The sequence below is a fragment of the Oryctolagus cuniculus genome, chromosome 1 (assembly GCF_964237555.1).
Source record: "Oryctolagus cuniculus chromosome 1, mOryCun1.1, whole genome shotgun sequence".
Taxonomy (NCBI): Eukaryota; Metazoa; Chordata; class Mammalia; order Lagomorpha; family Leporidae; genus Oryctolagus; species Oryctolagus cuniculus.
The window spans coordinates 235,309,639-235,332,712 of NC_091432.1; the positions used below are offsets into that span (position 1 = coordinate 235,309,639).

Genomic DNA, 23,074 nt, shown 5'->3' on the forward strand with positions numbered 1-23,074 from the left:
GTCTCTGTCCAGGGCATCCCTAGAGAGATCAGGTCACAAGGGGCCTCTGAAGGGGCTCGGGTCACGCGGGATCCTCTGCCAGGCTTTCTTCCTGAGCCACAGTTCCCAAGGCTCATCCGTGCCAGCACGTGTGCCCCAAATCATCCGTGTCGGCACGTGTGCCCCAAACTCGCCAGTGGCTGAGCGGAGCTCCGTTGCGTGCAGAATCGGGTTAGGGTTCCCAGGGACACGCATCGGGCTGCTGTGGTCTCGGTCCTGGGAGCGATGCTGCTCTGAGCCTTCAGGTGCTGGGGACCTGGATTCCAGCGGCCCCGGGCGAGGCGCGGGGGGGGGGGGGGGGGGGGCGCCGCCTGTGAGCGCCGCCTGGTGGACTTCGCGGTGGCTGCAGCACGTCCAGCCCCAGGGCGGGAGGACGAGGGTCTCCACGTCCCCGGGTCCCTGACAGTGCCGGTTGGGACACCTGCGTCTGGTGTCTCAGTGCTGTTTGCAGTCACAGCCCCACTGCTTGCAGTCCAGCTCCCTGTGGGTGCACAGCCTGGGGAGGGGCAGGGGATGGCTCAAGCCCTTCAGTCCCGTCGCCCACGTGGGAGACCAGCATGGAGCTCCAGTCTCCCGGCTTCGGTGTGGCTCAGCTTCCACACCGGCATCCAGGGTCAGTTTTCACCTGGACACTGGCAGGTCACCACCCAGGTGCCTCCTGGCCCCGCCCACTTCTCTTCAGTGCCGTGGACCCCGCTGCCTGCACCACCTCGCTGTCCCTCACTGCTGGACTTCTCCTGCCCCTGTCCCAGGCACGGGACACAGGGACGGGCACTGTCGCAGCTCCGGTCACAAGGACGGATGGTGACGAGGCTCGTGGCATTACAGCCTCGCTGGGGGAAAGGCCACCCTCCCCGTGTGCAGCCCTCACGTGTGGGGTCCTCACCCCCTTCCCCCCCCCCCAACTCTCAGAGTGTGCCCGGAGCCCCAGGGCGCCACATTCCACAGCTCCACAGCTCCCTCTAGTGAGCGCTGGGAACCCGGGTCACAGCTGGGGACACAGAGGGTCCCACGCAGCCACTGTGTGTGCCCTCAGAGCCCTGTTGCTGACCACCAGGGGGCGCCAGCCCAGCCCACGGCAGCATCCCTGCTTCCCTGGGTCCCTGGCCCCACCCAGCAGCCGATGCTCCCTGGACAAGCAGGGCCTCCCTCCCTGCCCCAGGATGGCTGTGGGTGCCCCCAGGGGAGCTGGGTGCTGGGTGGGGTGGGAGAGGGGAGTGGGCTGCATCACATGAGTGAGAGGGACACCCCCAGGAAGAGAACTGAACACAAAGGGTGTGGGAGGGGAAGGAGGGCTCTGGGGGTGGTGGCCCTGAGGGGACCAGGCACCGAGGCTGCACCGGGGCTGGGTCTGCGGCCACCGCAGCTGCTTCACCACGGCCGGGCCAGCCTGGGGCCCAGATCTGCGGTGTGGAAACAGCCGGCCAGGGATGGCCCAGGGATGGTCCTGGCCACGGATCAGCCGCCCTCCTCCCAAGGCCCCCCACCCAGGGCCAGTGCATCTTCATGAACCAGATGTAAGAACCCAAAATATGCACACAGAAGTGCAGCCAGCAAATGCAACACCGTAGAGGCTTGTCTTCCTCATCAGTGTGTGGGGCAACGGCGCACCCACAAGGGAGACACGCAAACAGAACACACACACAGTGCACCCACCGCACATGTGACACACGCAGAACCTACTACACACGTGATGCACGCACTACACACAAACGCTACGCTCTACAAGCACTGCACACACAACACACAACAGACACACTACTCAGTTCACGTCCAGCACACATACAATACACACAGACACACAGTACACACACACAGAACCCACCAGACACGCAATACCTACTACACACACTACACATACACCCAGACACACACTACCTACTACACACACTACACATACACCCAGACACGTGATACCTACTACACACACTACACATACACCCGGACACGCGATACCTACTACACACACTACACATACACCCAGACATGTGATACCTACTACACACACTACACATACACCCAGACACGCGATACCTACTACACACACTACACATACACCCAGACACACACTACCTACTACACACACTACACATACACCCGGACACACACTACCTACTACACACACTACACATACACCCAGACACACGATACCTACTACACACACTACACATACACCCAGACATGTGATACCTACTACACACACTACACATACACCCAGACACGCGATACCTACTACACACACTACACATACACCCGGACATGTGATACCTACTACACACACTACACATACACCCAGACACACACTACCTACTACACACACTACACATACACCCGGACACACACTACCTACTACACACACTACACATACACCCAGACACACGATACCTACTACACACACTACACATACACCCAGACACACGATACCTACTACACACACTACACATACACCCAGACACGTGATACCTACTACACACACTACACATACACCCAGACATGTGATACCTACTACACACACTACACATACACCCGGACATGTGATACCTACTACACACACTACACATACACCCAGACACACACTACCTACTACACACACTACACATACACCCGGACACACACTACCTACTACACACACTACACATACACCCAGACACACGATACCTACTACACACACTACACACTCCAACACTGCACATACAACACACATGCTACACACCATACAGATACACTCTACACACCACACACTCCACTCACCATACACATACACAAGACACATAAAACACACTACACACGCAATGCATGTTACACAGAATGCATACACAGTATACATACCACAGACACTACACAGTGTCCAACACAATACATGCAGCTACACACAACACACACACACACACACATATACCACACACTGCACACAAACATTTCACAACGAGCTCCAAACGAGTCACAGAACTGAATGTAAAAGACAAAATGATGCGATTCTTAGACGCAGAGAGAGAACAGCCGACCCCGACGATGCGCTTTTAAGTCCCTCACGAAGGAGATGAAGGCTCCGTCTGGGCCCCGAGTCAGGAAGACGGCACCGTGGCCTCGTCCCAGAGGGGCCCAGGACCCACTTGGTGGAAGCTGGCGTGGAGGCCACTGGGGATCATGGGCCAGAGGTGCCCACTGGGACTGTGTTCCGTTGTGTGTGTGTTCATGTGTGTCTGTGTGTGCATGTCCGTGGCTGTGTCCACATGCACGTGGCTGTGTGCATGTCCCTGTACCCGTGTGTGTGTCCACGTGCACATGGCTGTGTGCATGTCTGTGTACCCGTGTGTGTGTCCATGTGTCTGTCTCTGTGTTTGTGCCCATGTTCGTGTCCCTGTACCCGTGTGCATGTCCACGTGCACATGGCTGTGTGCATGTCCCTGTACCCGTGTGTGTGTCCATGTGTCTGTCTCTGTGTTTGTGCCCGTGCTCATCTCCCTGTACCCGTGTGCATGTCCACGTGCACATGGCTGTGTGCATGTCCCTGTACCCGTGTGTGTGTCCATGTGTCTGTCTCTGTGTTTGTGCCCGTGTTCATCTCCCTGTACCCGTGTGCATGTCCACGTGCACATGGCTGTGTGCATGTCTGTGTACCCGTGTGTGTGTCCATGTGTCTGTCTCTGTGTTTGTGCCCATGTTCGTCTCCCTGTACCCGTGTGCATGTCCACGTGCACATGGCTGTGTGCATGTCTGTGTACCCGTGTGTGTGTCCATGTGTCTGTCTCTGTGTTTGTGCCCGTGTTCATCTCCCTGTACCCGTGTGCATGTCCACGTGCACATGGCTGTGTGCATGTCTGTGTACCTGTGTGTGTGTCCATGTGTCTGTCTCTGTGTTTGTGCCCGTGTTCGTCTCCCTGTACCCGTGTGCATGTCCATGTGCACATGGCTGTGTGCACGCCCATGTTCCCATGTGCGTGTCCACATGCATGTGGCTGTTTGCATTTCCATGTATCCATGTGTGTTCATGTACACATGGCTGTGTCTGTGTCCTTGTTCAGTGTACACCTGTGTGCCTGTCCACGTGCACATGGCTGTGTGTGTATCCTTGTTTGCATGTCCATGTTCCCATGTGTGTGTCCACGTGCACGTGGCTGTGCGTGTCTCTGGGGGGGCAGAGGGCTGGGCCTGCCTGGACGTGAGCTGGGCAGCTCGGCTGCAGCCATCTCTCTCCACGGGGAGAGAAAGTGGAGCCCCTGCCCCCTTTCTCCCAAAACCGCTTCTGGTGCAGGGCAGCCTGGGAGGGAGCGCAGGCCCTGCCCTCCCCAGCCCCTCACAGGCTCCGCATCTCCGTGTGGTTTTGGGGCACAGCCACAAACCAGGGATGAGGTCGCCTATTCCTGAGAGGCTTCTAGAGGGCCCAGCCCTGCTCCTGTCCCCGAGCCGGCCCCTTCCAAGAGACTGGGCGCTCCTTCTTGTCTCCTGTCCTCTGCCAGACAAAATACTCCTTCTTAGTCTCTGGTTTGTTCACTTTTTCTTCATTTTTCTTCCTTTGAAGAGAAGGCTTTAATTTTGTTGAAATCTAATTTATCAAGTTTTTTTTTTTTTTTTTTTTTTAATGGTTGGATCTTTTTGGTCACCTTGTGTCAGGATCTCCCTCTTCGGGAACTGGCCGGGTTACCACAAAGGAAGAGTCGAGGAGACTGAGGAAGGTCAAGCTAAACACACTTTATTGATACTCTGGGCGACTAGGAGGAGAGATCACTCAAGCCTACTCCCCGTGGGCACTAGGCACTAGGGACCAGGAGCTTCTCCCCGCGGGCACTAGGCACTATGGACCGGGCAGAGGCTGAGCAACCTCTGGTTTACAGCGGCTGAGGGTCCCCTTATATACAGTTTCTAGAGGCTAGCCCCGCCCACATTCCGACCCCCCCAGGGTCCCGTAGTCATGGCAACGACAGTTTGTGGTTAGGCGGTCTAGTTAGGCTGTCGGTTTTCAAATCTTACCAGCTAGGGTGGTTACCTTTCTACTTTTCTTTCAAGCTGGCTACTGCACAGTTACTTTGTTTCAAATGGCGCTACAGTTACTTTGTTTCAAACGGCGCTGCAATTGCTTTCTCCATGAATGGTTCCCTAACAACCTTGGGTCTTGCACTAGCTCGGGCTTGGCGCAGTCAGGAGTTGCAGCTCCCCCTACAGGCTGAAGTACTATGGCCGCTTCCCAACCTCCGAGCGGCAGCTTTCTGGGGTATTCTCGCTGCTGCTTTGGCTCCGTTCCCTTTTGGTTTCCCCGAACATGGACAGCGGCCACTTCCAGAGGCCCCGAAGTCGTGGAGGAGAGGCAGAGTCTCGTCCCGTGCTGAATGGGGCGTGCTTTGCAGTCAGCAACGCTCTGCCTTTGCAAACCACCTGGTGTGTGTGTAACACAAGGAACGCGTGTTTGGAGTCTGGTTAAATATCAACTCTGTCGGTGTCCGACTGTAAGCTCTGGTTAAGGCAGTGCGTGGGCCCTGGGTGCCGCCTGAGCTCTTCCCCCGTGCAGAACCCACTGCTGCACGTCTGCCTTTCTCCCTGCTGCGTTCCCGGAAGTGCTGCCTTCCGTGGATTTTCCCGAGGTCCTGCTCGCAGACCAGGTCTGCTAGGATAAACCTGTTCTAGGGTCTGCACACAGAGAGAGCTGGATTTCCAGTCCCTTGGATGGCGGCCGAGTAGCTGGGTGAAGGAGTGGGTTTGCTTTGGGAGTTATCAGAAGTGAGTCCAACCTGGTATTCAGGAAGCTGCCTTTCTGGTAGCCACTCTGTCTTTCATCTCTAGAACTCCTTGTACGTGATGCAGAGTTTGAACTTCAAGTTTTGGCTTAAAGCCAGCCTGGTCGTACGTATCCTCCATTAAACGCACTATAGCAGCGGCTGCCCTTAAACACACAGACTTGGGGCCAGCGCTGTGGTGGAGCAGGTGAAGCCACCGCCTGCAGTGCTGGCATCCTATGTGGGCACTGGATTGAGTCCTGGCTGCTCCACTTCTGATCCAGCTCTCTGCCATGGCTTGCAAAAGCAGTGGAAGATGGTCCAAGTCCTTGGGCCCCTGCACCCACGTGGGAGACCTGGAGGAAGCTCCTGGCTCCTGGCTTCAGATGCACTCAGCTCCGGCTGATGCAGCAAACTGGGGAGTGAACCAGCGAATGGAAGACACCCCTCTCTCTCTCTCTCTCTCTCTCTGTCTCTCTCTCTGCCTCTACCTATGCCTCTCCTCTCTCTGTGTAACTCTGACTTTGAAATAAATAAATATTTTTTGAAACATGCAGGCTAGCCTGTGTCCACTGAACCTAGTTGCTTAAAAATTCGGCACTGGTTGTGAACACCGACCCAATTTCAGGGTGAGTGCATCCAGAGCCATTCCCCATTTCTCTGATACAGATAGAGTGGGAAGCTTGTCTATATTCGGGAGTCCTAGTACTGGAGTCTCTTAGTAGGTCTATAATCTTTTGAAAAGCCTTAGGTTGTTTTCCTACCCGATTAAGCAGCTCTTTCATAACTTTTTAAGGCCTCACAGAAGGATTTAGCTATTAACCCACATTCTGGAATCCAAATCCTGCAGAAACCTTCCATTCCCAGAAAGGTCCTTAGGAGTTTCATTGTCTGTGGCGTCCCTACGACTCTTTGCGAGGGCGTTCTCCGTAGGTGAGGGCTGTCCCTGAGGCCCTGAGGGAGGACTGCCCATGTGTAGTATTTAGTTGTGTTTGAGGACAGATCAGTCCACTCAAAGATGAACAGATACTGGGAGTCTTGATTGAATGGTAGGCAGAAGGAAGCATCCTTTAGGTCTAGAACTTGGCAGCATGATTCCATCAGGCGTCTGTGTCAGTGTAGTGTGGGGATTTGACACGATACGGTGGAACAGAATAACAGCCCTGAGATCCTGTCCATTCTAGATTCCCCATTTGGCCAGAAAGCCAGCAAATTGGGGTGTTTCTGGGAGAATCCCACAGAACCAGGACTCTATGAGTGATTTGCCAATAACAAGTTTCAGTCCCCACCTGACTTCTGGCTGTGAGGATGGACGTCAGTGAGAAATGCTGTCTTTCCTTTAAGAGGAGGGCGCTGGGGACAGCAGGTGGGGCCCATGCAGCAATGCCCTCACCCCAGACTTGAGGATCTGCTCTCTTATTTCAGCAGGAAGACCATCCAGCTGGACTTGCCCCAGTGCTTGCTGGCATCGACACAACTTCACCTTGGGAGCAAAGAACCTGGGAGAAGCACCTGGGGTAGGAGCAAATCCCTGCCAAGCACGGACATTCAGGAACCACCGAAAGCTGGAGGGAGGTAAGAACATCGCCCACCTGGAGGGCTGAAGACAAGCAGCATTTCTGGGAAGGAGGTTTAGCATTAACTCCTGCAACGACACATCTCTTCCAGGATAGGGGTCCTGTGTGGGAATTCAGTACAGAGTATGTGACTCCCACGTCAATTAGAAAATTAAATTCCCTGGCCGGCGCCGCGGCTCACTAGGCTAATCCTCCGCCTAGCGGCGCCGGCACACCGGGTTCTAGTCCCGGTCGGGGCGCCGGATTCTGTCCCGGTTGCCCCTCTTCCAGGCCAGCCCTCTGCTGTGGCCAGGGAGTGCAGTGGAGGATGGCCCAGGTGCTTGGGCCCTGCACCCCATGGGAGACCAGGAAAAGCACCTGGCTCCTGGCTCCTGCCATCGGATCAGCGCGGTGCGCCGGCCGCAGCGCGCCAGCCGCGGCAGCCATTGGAGGGTGAACCAACGGCAAAAGGAAGACCTTTCTCTCTGTCTCTCTCTCTCTCACTGTCCACTCTGCCTGTCAAAAACAAAAACAAAAACAAAAACAAAAAAAAAAAAAAAGAAAGAAAATTAAATTCCCAATGTCAGCATCCCGTATGTGCACCTGCTCAAGTCCCGGCTGCTCCACTTCCAATCCAGCTCCCTGCTGTGGCCTGGGGAAGCAGCAGAAGATGGCCCACATGCCCGGGTCTCTGCTCCCATGTGGGAGACCCAGAGGAAGCTCCTGGCTCCTGGCTTGGGATTGGCCATTGTGGCAATTTGGGGATGGAAGGCCTCTCTCTGTAACTCTGACTTTCATATAAATAAAATAAATCTTAAAAAAAAATAAAGCAATGAACAAAATTATGCTCTAAAATTCCAATATTCTAGTTTGTTGGTTGATTATTTCTGTAAGTTGTCTTACCAATGCCGATGTTTTTCATTATATTTTGTTATGAGGACGAGAGACTTCTAGTGAACTCATGGAGACAGTCGCATTTCCACCAGGAAAGACCTGAATTTTAGGGGAATTAATTGAGGCAAATGGAAACGGCCTGAATCTCCAGGCACAGGGCAAGGCGTCTTGAATCTGGAAGAGAAGCACCGGGCTACAGAACCAGCGATGTTTACACAGAAGGCGTGGAATCTACAAATTTGCTTTCCCGAGTATCATACACTCATTAAAATATTTACAACAATGTGATACATATATAAATGTAAAAGTTTACATTGTTAAAGTTTATGATTTTGAAACTTGATACCACATTTTATATACGCTAAGTGAACCTAATTAGTTATTATCTCTGAGATGAGCGCCAAGGCCTTTGAAGGCTTGGAGGGGCCCAGAAGTCACGAGGTCAAAGACTGGATCTGCAGCTCTGGTTCTGAGAGCGCCCCAGACACCCCGACCGGGGCTGCGGGCTGCTCTGAGGCCAGGCTGTCCCCTAGCCTCATTCCGTCTGCAGGAGCCGCAGAGGGTTTATCCCACAAGGCTTTCAGCCCTGAATAGCCCTGCACACCCAGGACTGCTTGTGGCAGGATGGTCAGCCAGAGGACAGGGAAGGCCGGGTGTGGGGAAATTAGGCACACGAGGCAATTCAAAGATGGCGCCCACAGTAAGTAAGGTGGGCGGTGCCCAAAGTCGTTTACCACCAAAGCTGATTGGCCGCGCAGCATCAGGTGATGACAACTGATGATGAGAGTACAGACAAGTGGCTGGTCCTGTAGAAAGTCACCCCTAAAATGACCTTTTAAGTAATTGGTTGGTCCTTTTGCCCTGCCCCAGTAATCCTGCAGTCTTGTGCTTTAAAAGGCTTTGCTACATGTGCAATAAACCGAGTTCTTGCTTGCTTGACCTGACTCCCCGCTACGTCTGTCTCCGGGGTCGGGAGGCTGGGGAACGGGCGAGCAGCACACTTACCTTTCTTCGGACCCAGTCCATCCTCGTTCGGGTGGACTAAGACCCTGCAGCCGGGCACAACGCCGGTGCTGGCAGCCGCTGGGGGGCCTGTGCCCGAGGCACAGACTAGGGCTGTTTGTGCCTGTCTCCATATGTGTGCACGTCTGTGTATGTATGCCTGTGTGTGCCCATGTGTGTGCCTGTATGTGCAAGACCATGTCCATGTGTGTGCCATGTTCTGTGTGTGCATGTATGTGCATGTCTGTGTGTGTGTCTTTTCTGTGTGTAACTCTGTGTCCACGTGCACATGGCTGTGTGTATCCTTGTTTGCATGTCCCTGTACCCACATGTGTGTCCACGTGCATGTGGCTGTGCAAGTCCGTGTACCTCTGTGCGTGTCCACGTGGTTGTGCGTGTCTCTGGGGGTGCAGAGGGCTGGGCCTGCCTGGACATGAGCTGGGCAGCTCGGCTGCAGCCGTCTCTCTCCACGGGGAGAGGAAGTGGAGCCCCTGCCCCCTTTCTCCCAAAACCGCTTCTGGCGCGGGGCGGCCAGGAGGGAGCACAGGCGGCCAGGCCCCGCCCTCCCCAGCCCCTCACGGGCTCCGCATCTCCTCGTGGTTCTTGGGCACAGCCACGAACCTCAGCTTCTTCATGACCGAGGGCCAGCCCAGCAGCCGCTGGTCCCACAGGTACTCGGGGGACAGCACCTTGGTGGGCTTGTGGTACAGCAGGTACCTGTTCAGGTGGCTCTCGTCATGCCACACGGCCTCGATGCCGTTGGCCTTGTCCAGCACCATGGCCTGGTGACAGGTGCGCTGCCCACTCGGGACCAGGAGGCCCCTCCCACTGTAGGAAGACCCCCCCCACAGCCCCCAGGCCCCAGGGGGATGAGGACAGCAGGGGCCGGGCCAGGGACAGAGAACAGGACAGCAGCACTGCGGGGCCTCCAGGCTCGGCAGCAGAGCACGGGAGAGGGAACGCCCCCCTCCCAGGCCCAGCGCCCGCCCTTGCCCGACCCCCAGGACACGCTTGAGCTTCCAGAACCTTCTCCGGCCTTGGCTGGCTTCCCCAGCACCCTGCCCTCTGGCCCTTGCTCTTCCTCCTCCCGTGAGACAAGCGTTGGAGGCGCAGGTGTGGCCCCACGCTGGCTCCCGCACCTGCACGCACCGCCCGGAGCCTCCACCCTGTGTCCCAGCCCTGACCCCGTGCAGCTCTGCACTGGATACCACTGCTCACCGCACCGCCCCCCCCCCGGAAGCACGCCCAGCTTCCCGGGCCACCCCACCCCCAGTGGAGCGCCCTGAGAGCCCGGGTCTCCTCGAGCTTCCCTCCCTTGCGCCCCAAGTCCACCCGGCAGCTCGCCTCAGCTCCGCCTTCGAGACGGGCTCCTGACTCTCAGAGCAGCAAGCAGGCTCGGCTCACTGCCAGCGCGGGGGCCGGCACCCACCCAGTGAAGGGTTAAAAAGTTAAAAGCTGCTCCCCCCCCAACCTCCTCTGGTGAACTTTCCTGACCTCATTAGACTTGCTCTGCATAGCCATTCTCTATAAAGTTAATTAGTCAGTAAATTACCCCAATGTGAGCGTAACCTTAGTTTCACCTAAGTAAGATAGAAGAAGTCACCGTATATCTCTGCCTCCTGGAACCCTGACCCCACCATGTGTCCCTTATCGCCATTCGGCTGCATTCCTAGGTATCATCAAGGCAGTTCCTGCAACCTTGTTGTGTTTGTTGTGTGGCCCTCCCTTTTGACAATAGGAGGCTTTTTGATACTCCCTGTATAGGCCATATGGTTCTCTGAGGTCTCATCAGGCCCTTACTCGATATCCTGTACTCCCTGTATTCATAAATCAACTGGTTGTAAAATCACTTAACTTGTATCAATTGTTTACCCTATACCTCTGTCTGATCTATGCGATGATTGATTTTCTTTGTTTAAACGTGTATAAAAACCCCAACCCAAGACTATTTGGGGCCGCTCGCCTGTACTGGGACGGGGGCCCCGACATGTCAGATCATCAATAAACCTTACCCTTTGTTAAATGCATGAGAGAAGGTCTCTTGGAGCGTTTTTGGGGTGGCAAGAGCAATCCAACTCTAACACCAGCACACACTTGACCCATGAGTTGTGCACAGCAGCCAGAGGTCAGAAGTGGCCCGGCCTCCATCTGTGGAGCCCCATGCCGGGGAGCCTGTAGGGGCAGGGAGAACAGGCTGGACCTGTCTCCTGCTGTCGGACCACCCTGCCCTTCCTTCCCCACCCCTCCCTCCCCACACCCTCTCCTGCCCGGCCCTCCCTGGCTGCAGGATAACTGACCCCGGGCAGCCCCAAGGATGCCTCCTCCCCTCGGCCATCTCTACCCCACGCCCCTAGCTCCCCCAGCAGGTGCCTGCTTTCCCCTGGAGGCACCGTGGTCCTGGCTCTTCTGGGCCAAGGTCATAACAGGAGGAGACCCCAGCTGACCGCTGGCTCTGTCCTCTGTGCCCTCACGGCCAGGGGTGGGGGCCGTCCAGGGGGCAGGCGACAGGGGGACAGGGCACTGCCCTCCCAGCAGGATGTCTTGGCCAAGGGTCCGCCCCCTGCCCTAACTCGGCCACAGCTGCGTCCTGCCTTCAATCGCCTCCCTCCCTTCGCAGACCTAGCCCCACACAGCAGCCCCCAGACCCCCGGGCTCTGCCCACTCTGCTGGCCAGGCCGTCTCTGAGCCTCCGGCTGGAGCTGTTGAGACGGTCAGGCACCGCAGAGGGCACAGCAGCCCAGCTCCGGGGCCCACGCCGCTTCCGCTCACCTCGGCCGTCCATGGTTGCTCAGGGCCCCGCAAGCCGGGGATCCGGAGGTGGAGACAAAGGCCGATGCGAGGCAGAGGTCGGCCCAGCCGGCGCTCGGACTCGGAGCCAGATCCACCTGCAGGAAGAAGCTGGCTCTTTACCCACCTGTGCCTCCTGGGCGGGTTTCTGATTTGCCCAGGACTGGCTGGGCAGCTGGCCAGGTCCACGGCCAGGACAGGAACGCAGCAGCCCGGCAGTGCCCGGGCTCAGGAGAGCTCTCCCCACAGCCCACAGCTCAGGTCCTGGAGGGGCCATGCTCTGCCCTTTGACAGCCCCCAAAGCCCCGGGGATTCCACACCCACCACCTTACCCTCTCCAGCTTTGGCTCCCGCCCTGGGACCTCATCTACCCACCCCCACACCGCAGGTCCCCGTGTTCTCTGCAGAGTGGAGAATTCAGGCGTGAGACAGTGGTGAGCATGGCAGTGAGGTTTAATGGGGTGGGGCAGGGTGTGAGATGCTGTCTTTTTTTTTTTTAAAAAAAGGTTTATTTATTTATTTGGGAGGTAGAATTAAGACATAAGAGGCAGAGAGAGAGAAAGAGAGAGAGAGAGAGAGAGCGCAAGCGCTTCCATCTGCTGGATCACTCCCCAATGGCTGCAACAGCTAGAGATGGGCAATCCGAAGCCAGGAGCTTCTCCCAGGTCTCCCACGTGGGTGCAGGGGCCCAAGGACTTGGGCCATCTTCTACTGCTTTCCCAGGCCACAGCAGAGAGCTGGATGGGAAGTGGAGCAGCCAGGGCTAGAACCGGTGCCTATATGGGATGCCGGCACCGGCACAGGCACCGGCACCGTAGGCGGTGACTCAACTCACTGCACCACAGCCCGGCCCCGAGGCTGTGTTTTCAAACTGATGTGTGGACTCCTGACAGCCAGCAGATGTTGAATTGTACACGAACCCCTCTGAGCTCATTCCTTTAGAGTTTGGCCACGCTGCCCCACATGAGCCCTAGTCTCTGTGCAAACCCCACAGGAGCGGCCGTGGGAAGCATTGGGTCATAAACTGACCACAGCCTGGAGTGGCCCTATCCAGGGTGAGGGTCATCTCGGGGTGCAGCTGGGACGTGGGCAGCAGCAAGAGAAGAGGGTGGCGTGGGAAGCGCCTTGGCTTCTCTGCGCCGTTTAAGGGGCAGGTGCGGGTCTTTGGCTCAGGGTCTCGCTGGTCTCCAGGGTGGGATGGCTTCACCCTGCTGTGCTGGCTCCAGCCGGTGGGGCCGAAAGGGAGGTAGGGAGCGGGTTTTTCCACGTGGGAGTGAGCGGGGTCTTTCCAGGCTTCAAGTAGCACCTGTGTTCCCGATTTGTGCAAGGGGGATGGGCTGGTGTCCAGGCCTGTGCAGAGCCTGCGATGCCAGAGAGCACTGTTGCCTGAATGTGGAAAGGCCTCCCGGGGAGAGCCGGGAGGGGTCCGGGGAGAGCTGGGAGGGGTCCGGGGAGAGCCGGGAGGGGTCCGGGGAGAGCCGGGAGGGGCCAGGGGAGAGCCGGGAGGGGCCCGGGGAGAGCTGGGAGGGGGCTCCTGTTCCCATTCTGGTGGAGCGAGGGGACGACTGAGACGGCTTCGCTTTGTTTCCTGGCGGTTTGCCTATGTTTTTCTTTGGGGTCTGGTGGGCTGTTTCTACCTTCCTGCAGGGGTCTCTGCCGGCTCATCCCCAGGGCCTGACAAGCCCCGCGTGAGTTCTGGGAAAGGCGGGGGGCCCTTGCCGCTTTGTGAAGGCCCTGGGAGACCGGAGCTGGGAGCACTTCCTGCAGGGAGCTGTGGCTGCTCTCCGGGCTCCTTCCCATCCGCACAGGCACCTGGGTGCGACCAGCTTGCCCGTCTTCCCCGGGGAAGCTCCCTGTCCTGCACGGGCGTAATGGGAGGTGGAGGTGGAGACCCCTGGGGGTCACTCCTAGTGCAGGTGCAGTTTCACAGATTCCTTGAGCAGTTTCCATCAGGCCCCTTCCATAAAATCCTCCGCCCAGTTTTTACGTTTGTGTCCCGAAACCACAGGAGTCACGCGGTCCTTTGTGGCTTCCGCCGCGATGCCCGAGCAAGGGCGGCTGCCGCTTCTCACTGGTGCCATCCTTCTGCTGGTTTTTGTTTGTTTGTTTGTTTGTTTGTTTTTGTTGTTGTTGTTGTTGTTTTTTAAGATTTACTTATTTATTTGAAAGACAGAGTTCCAGAGAGGCAGAAATAGAGAGAGAGAGGTCTTCCATCTGCTGGTTCACTCCCCAGATGGCCACAACGGCCAGAGCTGAGCCGATCTGAAGCCAGGAGCCAGGAGCTTCTTCCGGGTCTCCCACACGGGTGCAGGGGCCCAAGGACTTGGGCATCTTCCACTGCCTTCCCGGGCCACAGCAGAGAGCTGGATCAGAAGTGGAGCAGCCAGGTCTTGAACTGGCGCCCACATGGGACGCCGGCACCGCACGTGGAGTCTTAGCCTACCACGTCACAACGCTGGTCTCAAACGCAGTGCAGTGGAGGAAGGGTCGTCTTCTCCACAAAGGGCACTGGAGCAGCTGAGCGTCCACACGTGACACACACGTGACACACACATGCACACACAATGTGCACAGTGCACTGCTACATACACAATACAGAAACACTACACATACAACACACACGTGAACCACACAGTACACACACCACACGGTCCACAAAAGAGAACGCGAATGGGTCACAGAGCTGGAGGTGATGGGATCCTTAGAGGCAGCACAGGAGGAACCCGGCCCCCCGAACCTCGACAGTCTCTGCACACGCCTGAGGCCTTGTCCCAGACCACGGCCTCCGCCCGGCACAGGGCCCGGGCACACTCGGCGGGAGCTGCTGGTGGCCACTGGGAACTTGCGCTGGAGAAAGCGCCGGGGCTGAGTGTGTGTGTCCACGTGTGTGTGTCCATGTGCATGGCTGTGTGTCCACGTGCACATGGCTGTTTGCATGGCCATGTATCCATGTGTGTTCACGTGCACGTGGCTGTGCATATCCCTGTATCAGTGTGCATGCCCACGTGCACATGGCTGTGTGTGTATCCTTGTTTGCATGTCCCTGTCCACGTGCACATGGCTGTGCATGTCCGTGTACCTGTGTGTGTGTCACGTGGCTGTGTGAGTCTCTGGGGGGGCAGAGAGCTGGGCCTGCCTGGGCGTGGGCTGGGCAGCTCGGCTGCAGCCGTCTCTCTCCACGGGGAGAGGAAGTGGAGCCCCTGCCCCCTTTCTCCCAAAACCACTTCTGGCGCGGGGCGGCCGGGAGAGGGCAGGCGGCCAGGCCCCGCCCTCCCCAGCCCTCACGGGCTCCGCATCTCCTTGTGGTTCTTGGGCACAGCCACGAACCTCAGCTTCTTCATGACCGAGGGCCAGCCCAGCAGCTGCTGGTCCCACAGGTATTCGGGGGACAGCACCTTGGTGGGCTTGTGGTACAGCAGGTACTTGTTGAGGTGGCTCTCGTCATGCCACACGGCCTCGATGCCGTTGGCCTTGTCCAGCACCATGGCCTGGTGACAGGCGCTGGTGAGCCGCTGCACCTCGGCCACCGAGCCCCCGAAGAAGCCCCCCAAGTAGTAGAAGTCGCCCTCGTCCGGGGGGATGTACGCCTGGGAGCGCGGCCGCCGCTCGTAGGTGAAGGCCCGGCGGTCGGCACTGTAGAAGGCCGGGTGCAGGGTGCCAAACAGCGGGCTGAGGATCTCCACGCCCACGCGGTCCCGGAACTTCATGTCCACGTCAACACACACCAGGTAGTCCACCTCGTGGCGGAAGCGCTGCTCCGAGAAGCGGCTGATCATCTCCATGCGGTGCATGGACACGTCCTGCCAGCGTGCGTGGCTGCGCACGGCCAGCACCTCCAGCCGCCGGCCCTCCCGCAGCAGCACGTGGGGCACGTCGGCCGGCCGGTCGGTGAAGACGTAGTAGGTGACGCGGTGGCCCACCATGAAGTGCTGCTCCGCCGTCTCCAGGAACAGCCGCAGGAAAGCCACGTACCTGCAGGGAGGCGACGGCAGGCGGGAGCGGGGTCACACCCGCCCCAGGAGACCACGAGAAGCGGGGTCACCCCTGCCCCAGAGGGCACGGGGAGCAGGGTCACACCCGTCCAGGAGGCCATGGGGAGCCGGGGTCACACCTGTCCCAGGAGGCCATGGGGAGCGGGGTCACACCTGCCCCAGGAGGCCACGGTTTACCTGGCCCTGGGGACACAGGACCTCCTGAGGTCACAAGCAGCACACGCCACCCTGTCCTGCTTGTCCCAGGGGTGTCCATGGCTGCGCCCCACTTAACCTCTCCTCCAGGTCGGGGAGGGGCCCCCAGCTGGGGGCAGGGAGCTGCGGCACAGCGGGTGTGTTCACTGCAGCTCAGATGGGGGGCAGGTTAGACTCCCCCCAGGGCAGCTCTGACGGGTGGGGCAGGTTAGACTCCCCCCCTGCACCTGAGCCCTCCTGCTGGATCCACTGCGCTGGCCCTGGGGCGACAGTGTCCACTGCCCACAGAGAGCAAACCACCACCCAGGCGAGTCCTGGGTGCAAGGCGGGCGTGGAGGCCGAGGTGTCCGCCCCCCCCCCCACTCACTTCTTGACGGCAAACACGGTCAGTCCCACGGTCACGTTCTGCAGCCGGAACTGCTCGTCCAGGATCTCGGGGCTGAAGGTCCCCTCCCACACGATGGGAGCCAGCCAGGGGGTCAGCACGAGGACATCACTCCGTCTGCACAGGGACAGCCACGCGGCAACGCGGGGCCGGCAGGAGGGTGGGCAACACAGCCGCCCCCACCCGGGACCCCGACTCGGCCTCCGCCCCCAGGGCCGCCCCTTCCGGAGGACTCGGCAGGACACCAAGCTGAGGACACCCAGACTCCAGCCAGCGGCTCGCGGCCGGCTCAGCCCGCCCCAGCCCCGCTGCCCACTCGGGACCAGGAGGCCCCTCCCACTGTAGGAAGACCCCCACACCCACCAGGCCCCAGGGGGACACGGACAGCAGGGGCCGGGCCAGGGCCAGAGAACAGGACAGGAGCACTGCGGGGCCTCCAGGCTCGGCCGCAGAGGATGGGAGAGGGAACGCCCCCCCCCCGCCCCCCCCCCCGGCCCAGCGCCCGCCCTTGCCTGACCCCCAGGACACGCCCGGCACTCACGAGGGAGTCAGCGCCTTTGGCTGGGGGTACAGCATCCTGCAGGACACAGCGCGCGGTGAGTGCCGGGAGGGCCGCGGTGCAGGCACGGGGGTGTGCATGGCACGGCCCACACACGCTGCCTAGGCCCGGCGGTGCCTGTCGGCCACTATCCGGGGACCCCGGGAAGGACAGGCTCAGTGAGCTGGGAGAGGACCGGACCCCGCAGGCTGCAGGGAGGTCCAAGGGGTCCCTCTGAGTCCGTGTGGGCAGGGAGGGGCTGGACATGGCCCAGGGAGCAGCAGGGAGGGGCAGCAGAGGCGAGGACCACGGCCAGCTCAGCGGTCACAGGAGCTGCTCTGACGGCCCCCACCTGAACCCCACGGGCCCCCAAAGGCAGATGTGGAGGGAGAGGTCCACGGGGTCGGGCCTGGTGGGAAGATGAAGATTCAGGAAGCCCCGCAGTGACCAGGGAGCAGCCAGGCAGATAACCCCCACCCCAGGACTCTGGTCTATGGCAGGTGCAGGGGGGGTTCCACAGATAAATACAGATAAGCCCAGAGCCAGGCATGGGGCAGGCCCCGCCCCCACTTCAGCCCTGCCCACATTTAAACCCCACCCACATTGCAGCCATGCCCCCAGCCCCACCCACATTGCAGCCCTGCCTCCAATTCAGCCCCATCCTACTGCAGCCCCGCCCCACTTCAGCCCCGCCCACACTTCAGCCCCACCTACTTCAGCCTCGCCCACATTTAAACCCCGCCCTGCTTCAGCCCCGCCCACATCTAAACCCCGCCCACACTGCGGCCCCGCCCCAGGCCCCACACCCTGGCCAGGGCTCCCCGTGCTGCTGGCTGCCACCTCAGAAAGCTCAGGACCCGCAGCAGGGCAGACCCGCAGGCTGCACTCGGCCGCCCAGGCACGCGGGACGAGGGCGAGGTCAGAGCAGAGCGGGAAGGGGCCGCGGGACTCCAGGCAGAGGGCAGATGCACAGCTGGGGGACGGCACGAGGCCACTGTACCTGGACAAGGCCACCACGGGCCGGCCGTCGGGGTCCCCAACAGCCACGCTGCAGAAGGAGAGCACAGGAGACGGGGTTGGCACCGGGAGCAGAGGCCGGGCCCACGTGCACAGAACCTGGGCCTGGGGACAGCGCAGGGCGGGGCTGCAGCGGGGTCTGAGCGGTCACAGCGGGCGTCCTGGGGTGTCGGGCCTGGCACTGTGTCCCGGTGTCCCTGTCCCGTCACACACTGCTCACTAAGCACTGCCCAGCAGGGGCCACTCAAGGGCTCCAGGGAGGCCGAGTCGGGGCCGCAGGGCACGGGGAGGTCACTGCTGGAGCCAGAGCTGAGGGCAGCAGTCCCTGGGCCCCTCCAAGCTGTGGAGGGGCCGGGGCTGCTCTGGGCAGAGCCTGGAGGGGAGGGGCGGGGGAGCCCAGGGAGCAGCGACCAGGCCTGAGGCCGGCACCCACCCCCCACACTCACCCAGGCCCGACTCCCAGGCCTCCTGGCATCGGGCGTCTGGAGCTCAGGAACCCGTAGCTGCGGGAAGAGCGGGGGGGGGGGGTCAGGACGCAGAGCCCAGCCCCCCGTCCCCCTCCTGCACACAGCACAGAGCCTCCTGGGAGGCTGCCAGGTCCCGGCCCAGCCCAGGCGGCCGCAAGGTGGGCTGGGGAGGACCCTGGGGCTGGGGCTGTGGGGGCCCGTGGCAGCTGCAGGGTCCCCCCGCCGGGTGTGTGCAGCCTGAGGCCACGCCAGCGCCTCTCCTCCCTGTGCGGCACACGCCCCAGGAGCCCTGGCCGGACCTCACTCTGGGGTTCCAGGAGCCTCTGGAAGCAGCTCACGGCCTGGCCTGACTCGGCTTCCCCTCCCGGCCCTGGAGGACGGAGTGCCCTCCCCACGTCCCCTCTGTGCCCTGGAGGACGGAGTGCCCTCCCCACGTCCCCTCTGTGCCCAGGTCAGAGTGCCCTCCCCACGTCCCCTCTGTGCCCGGGACGGAGTGCCATCCCCACGTCCCCTCTGTGCCCGGGACGGAGTGCCCTCCCCACGTCCCCTCTGTGCCCAGGACGGAGTGCCCTCCCCACGTCCCCTCTGTGCCCAGGTCAGAGTGCCCTCCCCAAGTCCCCTCTGTGCCCGGGACGGAGTGCCATCCCCACGTCCCCTCTGTGCCTGGGACGGAGTGCCATCCCCACGTCCCCTCTGTGCCCAGGACTGAGTGCCCTCCCCACGTCCCCTCTGTGCCCGGGACGGAGTGCCCTCCCCACGTCCCCTCTGTGCCCGGGACGGAGTGCCCTCCTCACGTCCCCTCTGTGCCCGGGACGGAGTGCCCTCCCCATGTCCCCCCTGTGCCCAGGACGGAGTGCCCTCCCCACGTCCCCTCTGTGCCCAGGATGGAGTGCCCTCCCCAAGTCCCCTCTGTGCCTGGGACGGAGTGCCCTCCCCACGTCCCCTCTGTGCCCAGGTCAGAGTGCCATCCCCACGTCCCCTCTGTGCCTGGGACGGAGTGCCATCCCCACGTCCCCTCTGTGCCTGGGACGGAGTGCCATCCCCACGTCCCCTCTGTGCCCAGGACTGAGTGCCCTCCCCACGTCCCCTCTGTGCCCGGGACGGAGTGCCCTCCCCAAGTCCCCTCTGTGCCTGGGACGGAGTGCCCTCCCCACGTCCCCTCTGTGCCCAGGTCAGAGTGCCATCCCCACGTCCCCTCTGTGCCTGGGACGGAGTGCCATCCCCACGTCCCCTCTGTGCCCAGGACTGAGTGCCCTCCCCACGTCCCCTCTGTGCCCGGGACGGAGTGCCCTCCCCGCGTCCCCTCTGTGCCCGGGACGGAGTGCCCTCCCCACGTCCCCCCTGTGCCCGGGACGGAGTGCCCTCCCCACGTCCCCTCTGTGCCCGGGACGGAGTGCCCTCCCAGCGTCCCCTCTGTGCCCGGGACGGAGTGCCCTCCCCACGTCCCCTCTGTGCCCGGGACGGAGTGCCCTCCCCGCGTCCCCTCTGTGCCCGGGACGGAGTGCCCTCCCCACGTCCCCTCTGTGCCCGGGACGGAGTGCCCTCCCCACGTCCCCCCTGTGCCCGGGACGGAGTGCCCTCCCCACGTCCCTCTGTGCTCAGCAGAAGGGAAGGGTGGGGTGGAGTTTGAGTGACAGCTGTCGCCGCCCCTCCCCACTGCTGCAGTGCTGGGGTGGGTGGCTGGGGGTGCCCCCGTGTCTAAGGCTGCCCCTCCCCCCGCCCAGCACCGCAGGTTTCTTACCCAAAGAAGACCAGGAGGAGAAGGATCCCAAGGAGCAGGGGCTGCAGGGGGCAGCGTTTTCCTGGAAAACAGCAGGGGGCGGCGATGAGCCCTCCCCCACCTGCCACCGCACCTGTTCCCTGTGCCTCACACAGCGGTGCCCCCAGCAGGCAACGGGGGACCCCAGCCCGGCCCCGTGTCTCCCGCCCCAGCCCAGCCCCAGCTCCACGCCGCTCCCCTCCCACTGCCACTGCACCGAGGGGGGAGCCGTCTGTCCCCCAGCTCTGTGCCCGGGGCTCCTCCGGCCTCTCCAGGGCTCTGGGCCCTGCCCCCGCTCGCCTGTCCTGGGCCCTGGGCCGTCCTCAGCTCACTGCTGGGCTGGTGGGCGGTCGCCTACTCACAGGGTGGAGGTCGCCTGTGCCTGAGAGGCTTCTATGGGGGCCCAGCCCCGCTGCTGTCCCCAGGTGGGCCCCTTCCTAGGGACTGGGCGCTCCTGTCTCAGCGCCTGAGTCCTGTGCCCTCGGAGCAGTGGACTCCAGGAGCCCAGGAGCAGGGGAGGTGGGGGGGGGGGCTCTAAAGGAAACGTGTTTTCTAAAAGGGAAATTGTGGAAGTGAAACTGACACTATGAGAAGCAATGACTTGGTCAGCCCCTGTCCTGCCTGTCCAGGGACAGGGCTGCTTCTTTCCCATGCATTTTGTTGAACTCTTAGTATAGAGTGAACCGTATGTGTATAAAGCCCATTGAAAATAGATCTGGGTAGGCCAGCGTCGCGGCTCACTAGGCTAATCCTCCGCCTAGCGGCGCCGGCACACCAGGTTCTAGTCCCGGTTGGGGCGCCGGATTCTGTCCCTCGTTGCCCCTCTTCCAGGCCAGCTCTCTGCTGTGGCCCGGGAGTGCAGTGGAGGATGGCCCAAGTGCTTGGACCCTGCACCCCATGGGAGACCAGGAGAAGCACCTGGCTCCTGGCTTCGGGACGGCGCGATGGGCTGACTGCAGCGCGCTGGCTGTGGCGGCCATTGGAGAGTGATCCAACAGCAAAGGAAGACCTTTCTCTCTGTCTCTCTCTCTCACTGTCCACTCTGCCTGTCAAAAAAAAAAAAAATAGATCTGGGTAACAAATAAGAATGGAGAGGGAGGAGGCGGCGGGTGGGAAGTCACCACGTTCCGACCTCGTTATGGAGGCGTGACGTTTGCCCTCCTTAAATCAAAGGTTTCTGGGGGAAATCAAGTCACAATGTGAACAAACCAGAGCCAAGGGTGGAAAGAATTAGGATGGAAAGAATTTCGCTTTGAGTCTTGGACGCAGGAAAGCAGGTGTGTGACAAACTTAAAACCCACCCGGGGGCGGGCGCTGGGCCTGGGGCACCCGCATCCCGCGGCTCCTGAGCCCACACTCCTGCCCGGGGACCCTGGGGGCAGCCCGAGTTCCCGCTCCCAGCTCCAGCCTGGCCCAGTTCCAGTCTCGCCAGGCGTCTGGGGAGTGGGAGTTCTCTCCTGGTCTGTCTGCCTCTCCGCTGTCACCTTCATCTCTCAAATCAAAACAACAGCAAATTGAAACCAGCGTTCTCCGAGCCGTGGCTTCTGCCGTGGAGGCCACGGAGGGGAGAGCACAGGTGGGGCTGCCTGGGAGCAGGGGCGGCCCGGGGCGGCCCGGGGCAGCCAGGGCAGGGCCGGCCGGGCCGCGCTGAGCCCGCGGCTCTCCCTGCTGCCCTGGTGCTGGAGCGGGGCTGCGCCCTCCTGTGGACACCTAATCCCCATGGGAGGCGCTCAGAGGGTGGGACCTGGATCCCGCCCAGCCTTGGTGGGTGGCCTGGGCTGCCCGAGGTCACCAGGGTGGAGCCCCCTGGCTCAGCGCTGCCGGCCCGGGCGTTGTGGCCACGTGGAGAGGGGACCGGCAGACGGGAGCTGGAAGATGTGTCCCCGTCTCCGCCGCACTCTGATGCTTTGCCGTGTGGAGAAGTAAAGAAGCCTCGCTCGAGACCACCAGCGCTCGGGCCTGCACCCCCCGGGGTCCCCCTCACCCTCCTGCACAGACACACACACTCACACACACACATACACACATAAGACACACACTGACACACACACATACACACACACATACAGACACACACTCACACACTCACAACACACACACACACACTGACACACACGTATATACACACACTCACACCTGCCCCCCGGTTCCCCCTCACTCTCCTCCAGCACAGACTCACACTCACACTCACACACACACATACACACATATACACACTCACATATACACACATACACACACTCACACACATACAGACACAGACATACACACATATATATACACACACACATAAACATACTGACACACACATATATACATTCACATATATACACAATACGCACTCACACACATAGACACACATATATATATACACTGACACATACACACATACACACACTTATACATACACACATATAAACACATACAGACATACACACATATATATACACACTCACAAATATACACATACACACATATACCCACACTCACATACACACTCACACCTGCACCCAACTGGGGTCCATCCTCACCCTCCTCCAGCACAGACTCACACTCACACACATACACACACATACATACACACACTCACACACATATACACACCTGCACCCCTGGGGTCCATCCTCACCCTCCTCTAGCACAGACACACACACTCACACACATACACATACACATACACACATATATATACACACTCACATATACACATATATATATACACACTCACAAAT

General features: G+C 60.2%; 2 protein-coding genes across 4 annotated transcripts in view; one reads left to right on the top strand and one right to left on the bottom strand.

The window, feature by feature from the left end:
• Window positions 1-1,733: 1,733 nt before the first annotated feature.
• On the top strand, window positions 1,734-7,037 carry LOC138847696 (mucin-6-like; the record flags this gene model as incomplete). The annotated part of the gene is made up of 1 exon (XM_070067196.1): window positions 1,734-7,037. A coding segment is annotated over one exon (1,350 nt), but the record flags the coding sequence as incomplete, so codon positions are not given.
• Window positions 7,038-12,517: 5,480 nt separating this feature from the next.
• The window catches only part of LOC138845520 (histo-blood group ABO system transferase-like), a 29,413-nt gene continuing 18,856 nt past the window's right edge, over window positions 12,518-23,074 (bottom strand). For 2 of the 3 annotated variants that reach the window (XM_070058437.1, XM_070058430.1), the window contains exons 2-7: window positions 20,325-20,385; window positions 18,563-18,619; window positions 18,100-18,147; window positions 17,103-17,138; window positions 16,544-16,678; window positions 12,518-15,961 (exon numbers count right to left, since the gene is read on the bottom strand). In XM_070058437.1, the coding sequence (XP_069914538.1) occupies window positions 15,271-15,961; window positions 16,544-16,678; window positions 17,103-17,138; window positions 18,100-18,147; window positions 18,563-18,619; window positions 20,325-20,385 (1,028 nt within the window). In that variant the 3' untranslated portion in view covers window positions 12,518-15,270. The remainder of the gene's footprint in view (window positions 15,962-16,543; window positions 16,679-17,102; window positions 17,139-18,099; window positions 18,148-18,562; window positions 18,620-20,324; window positions 20,386-23,074) is intronic. The other variant, XM_070058443.1, reaches the window with a different exon arrangement.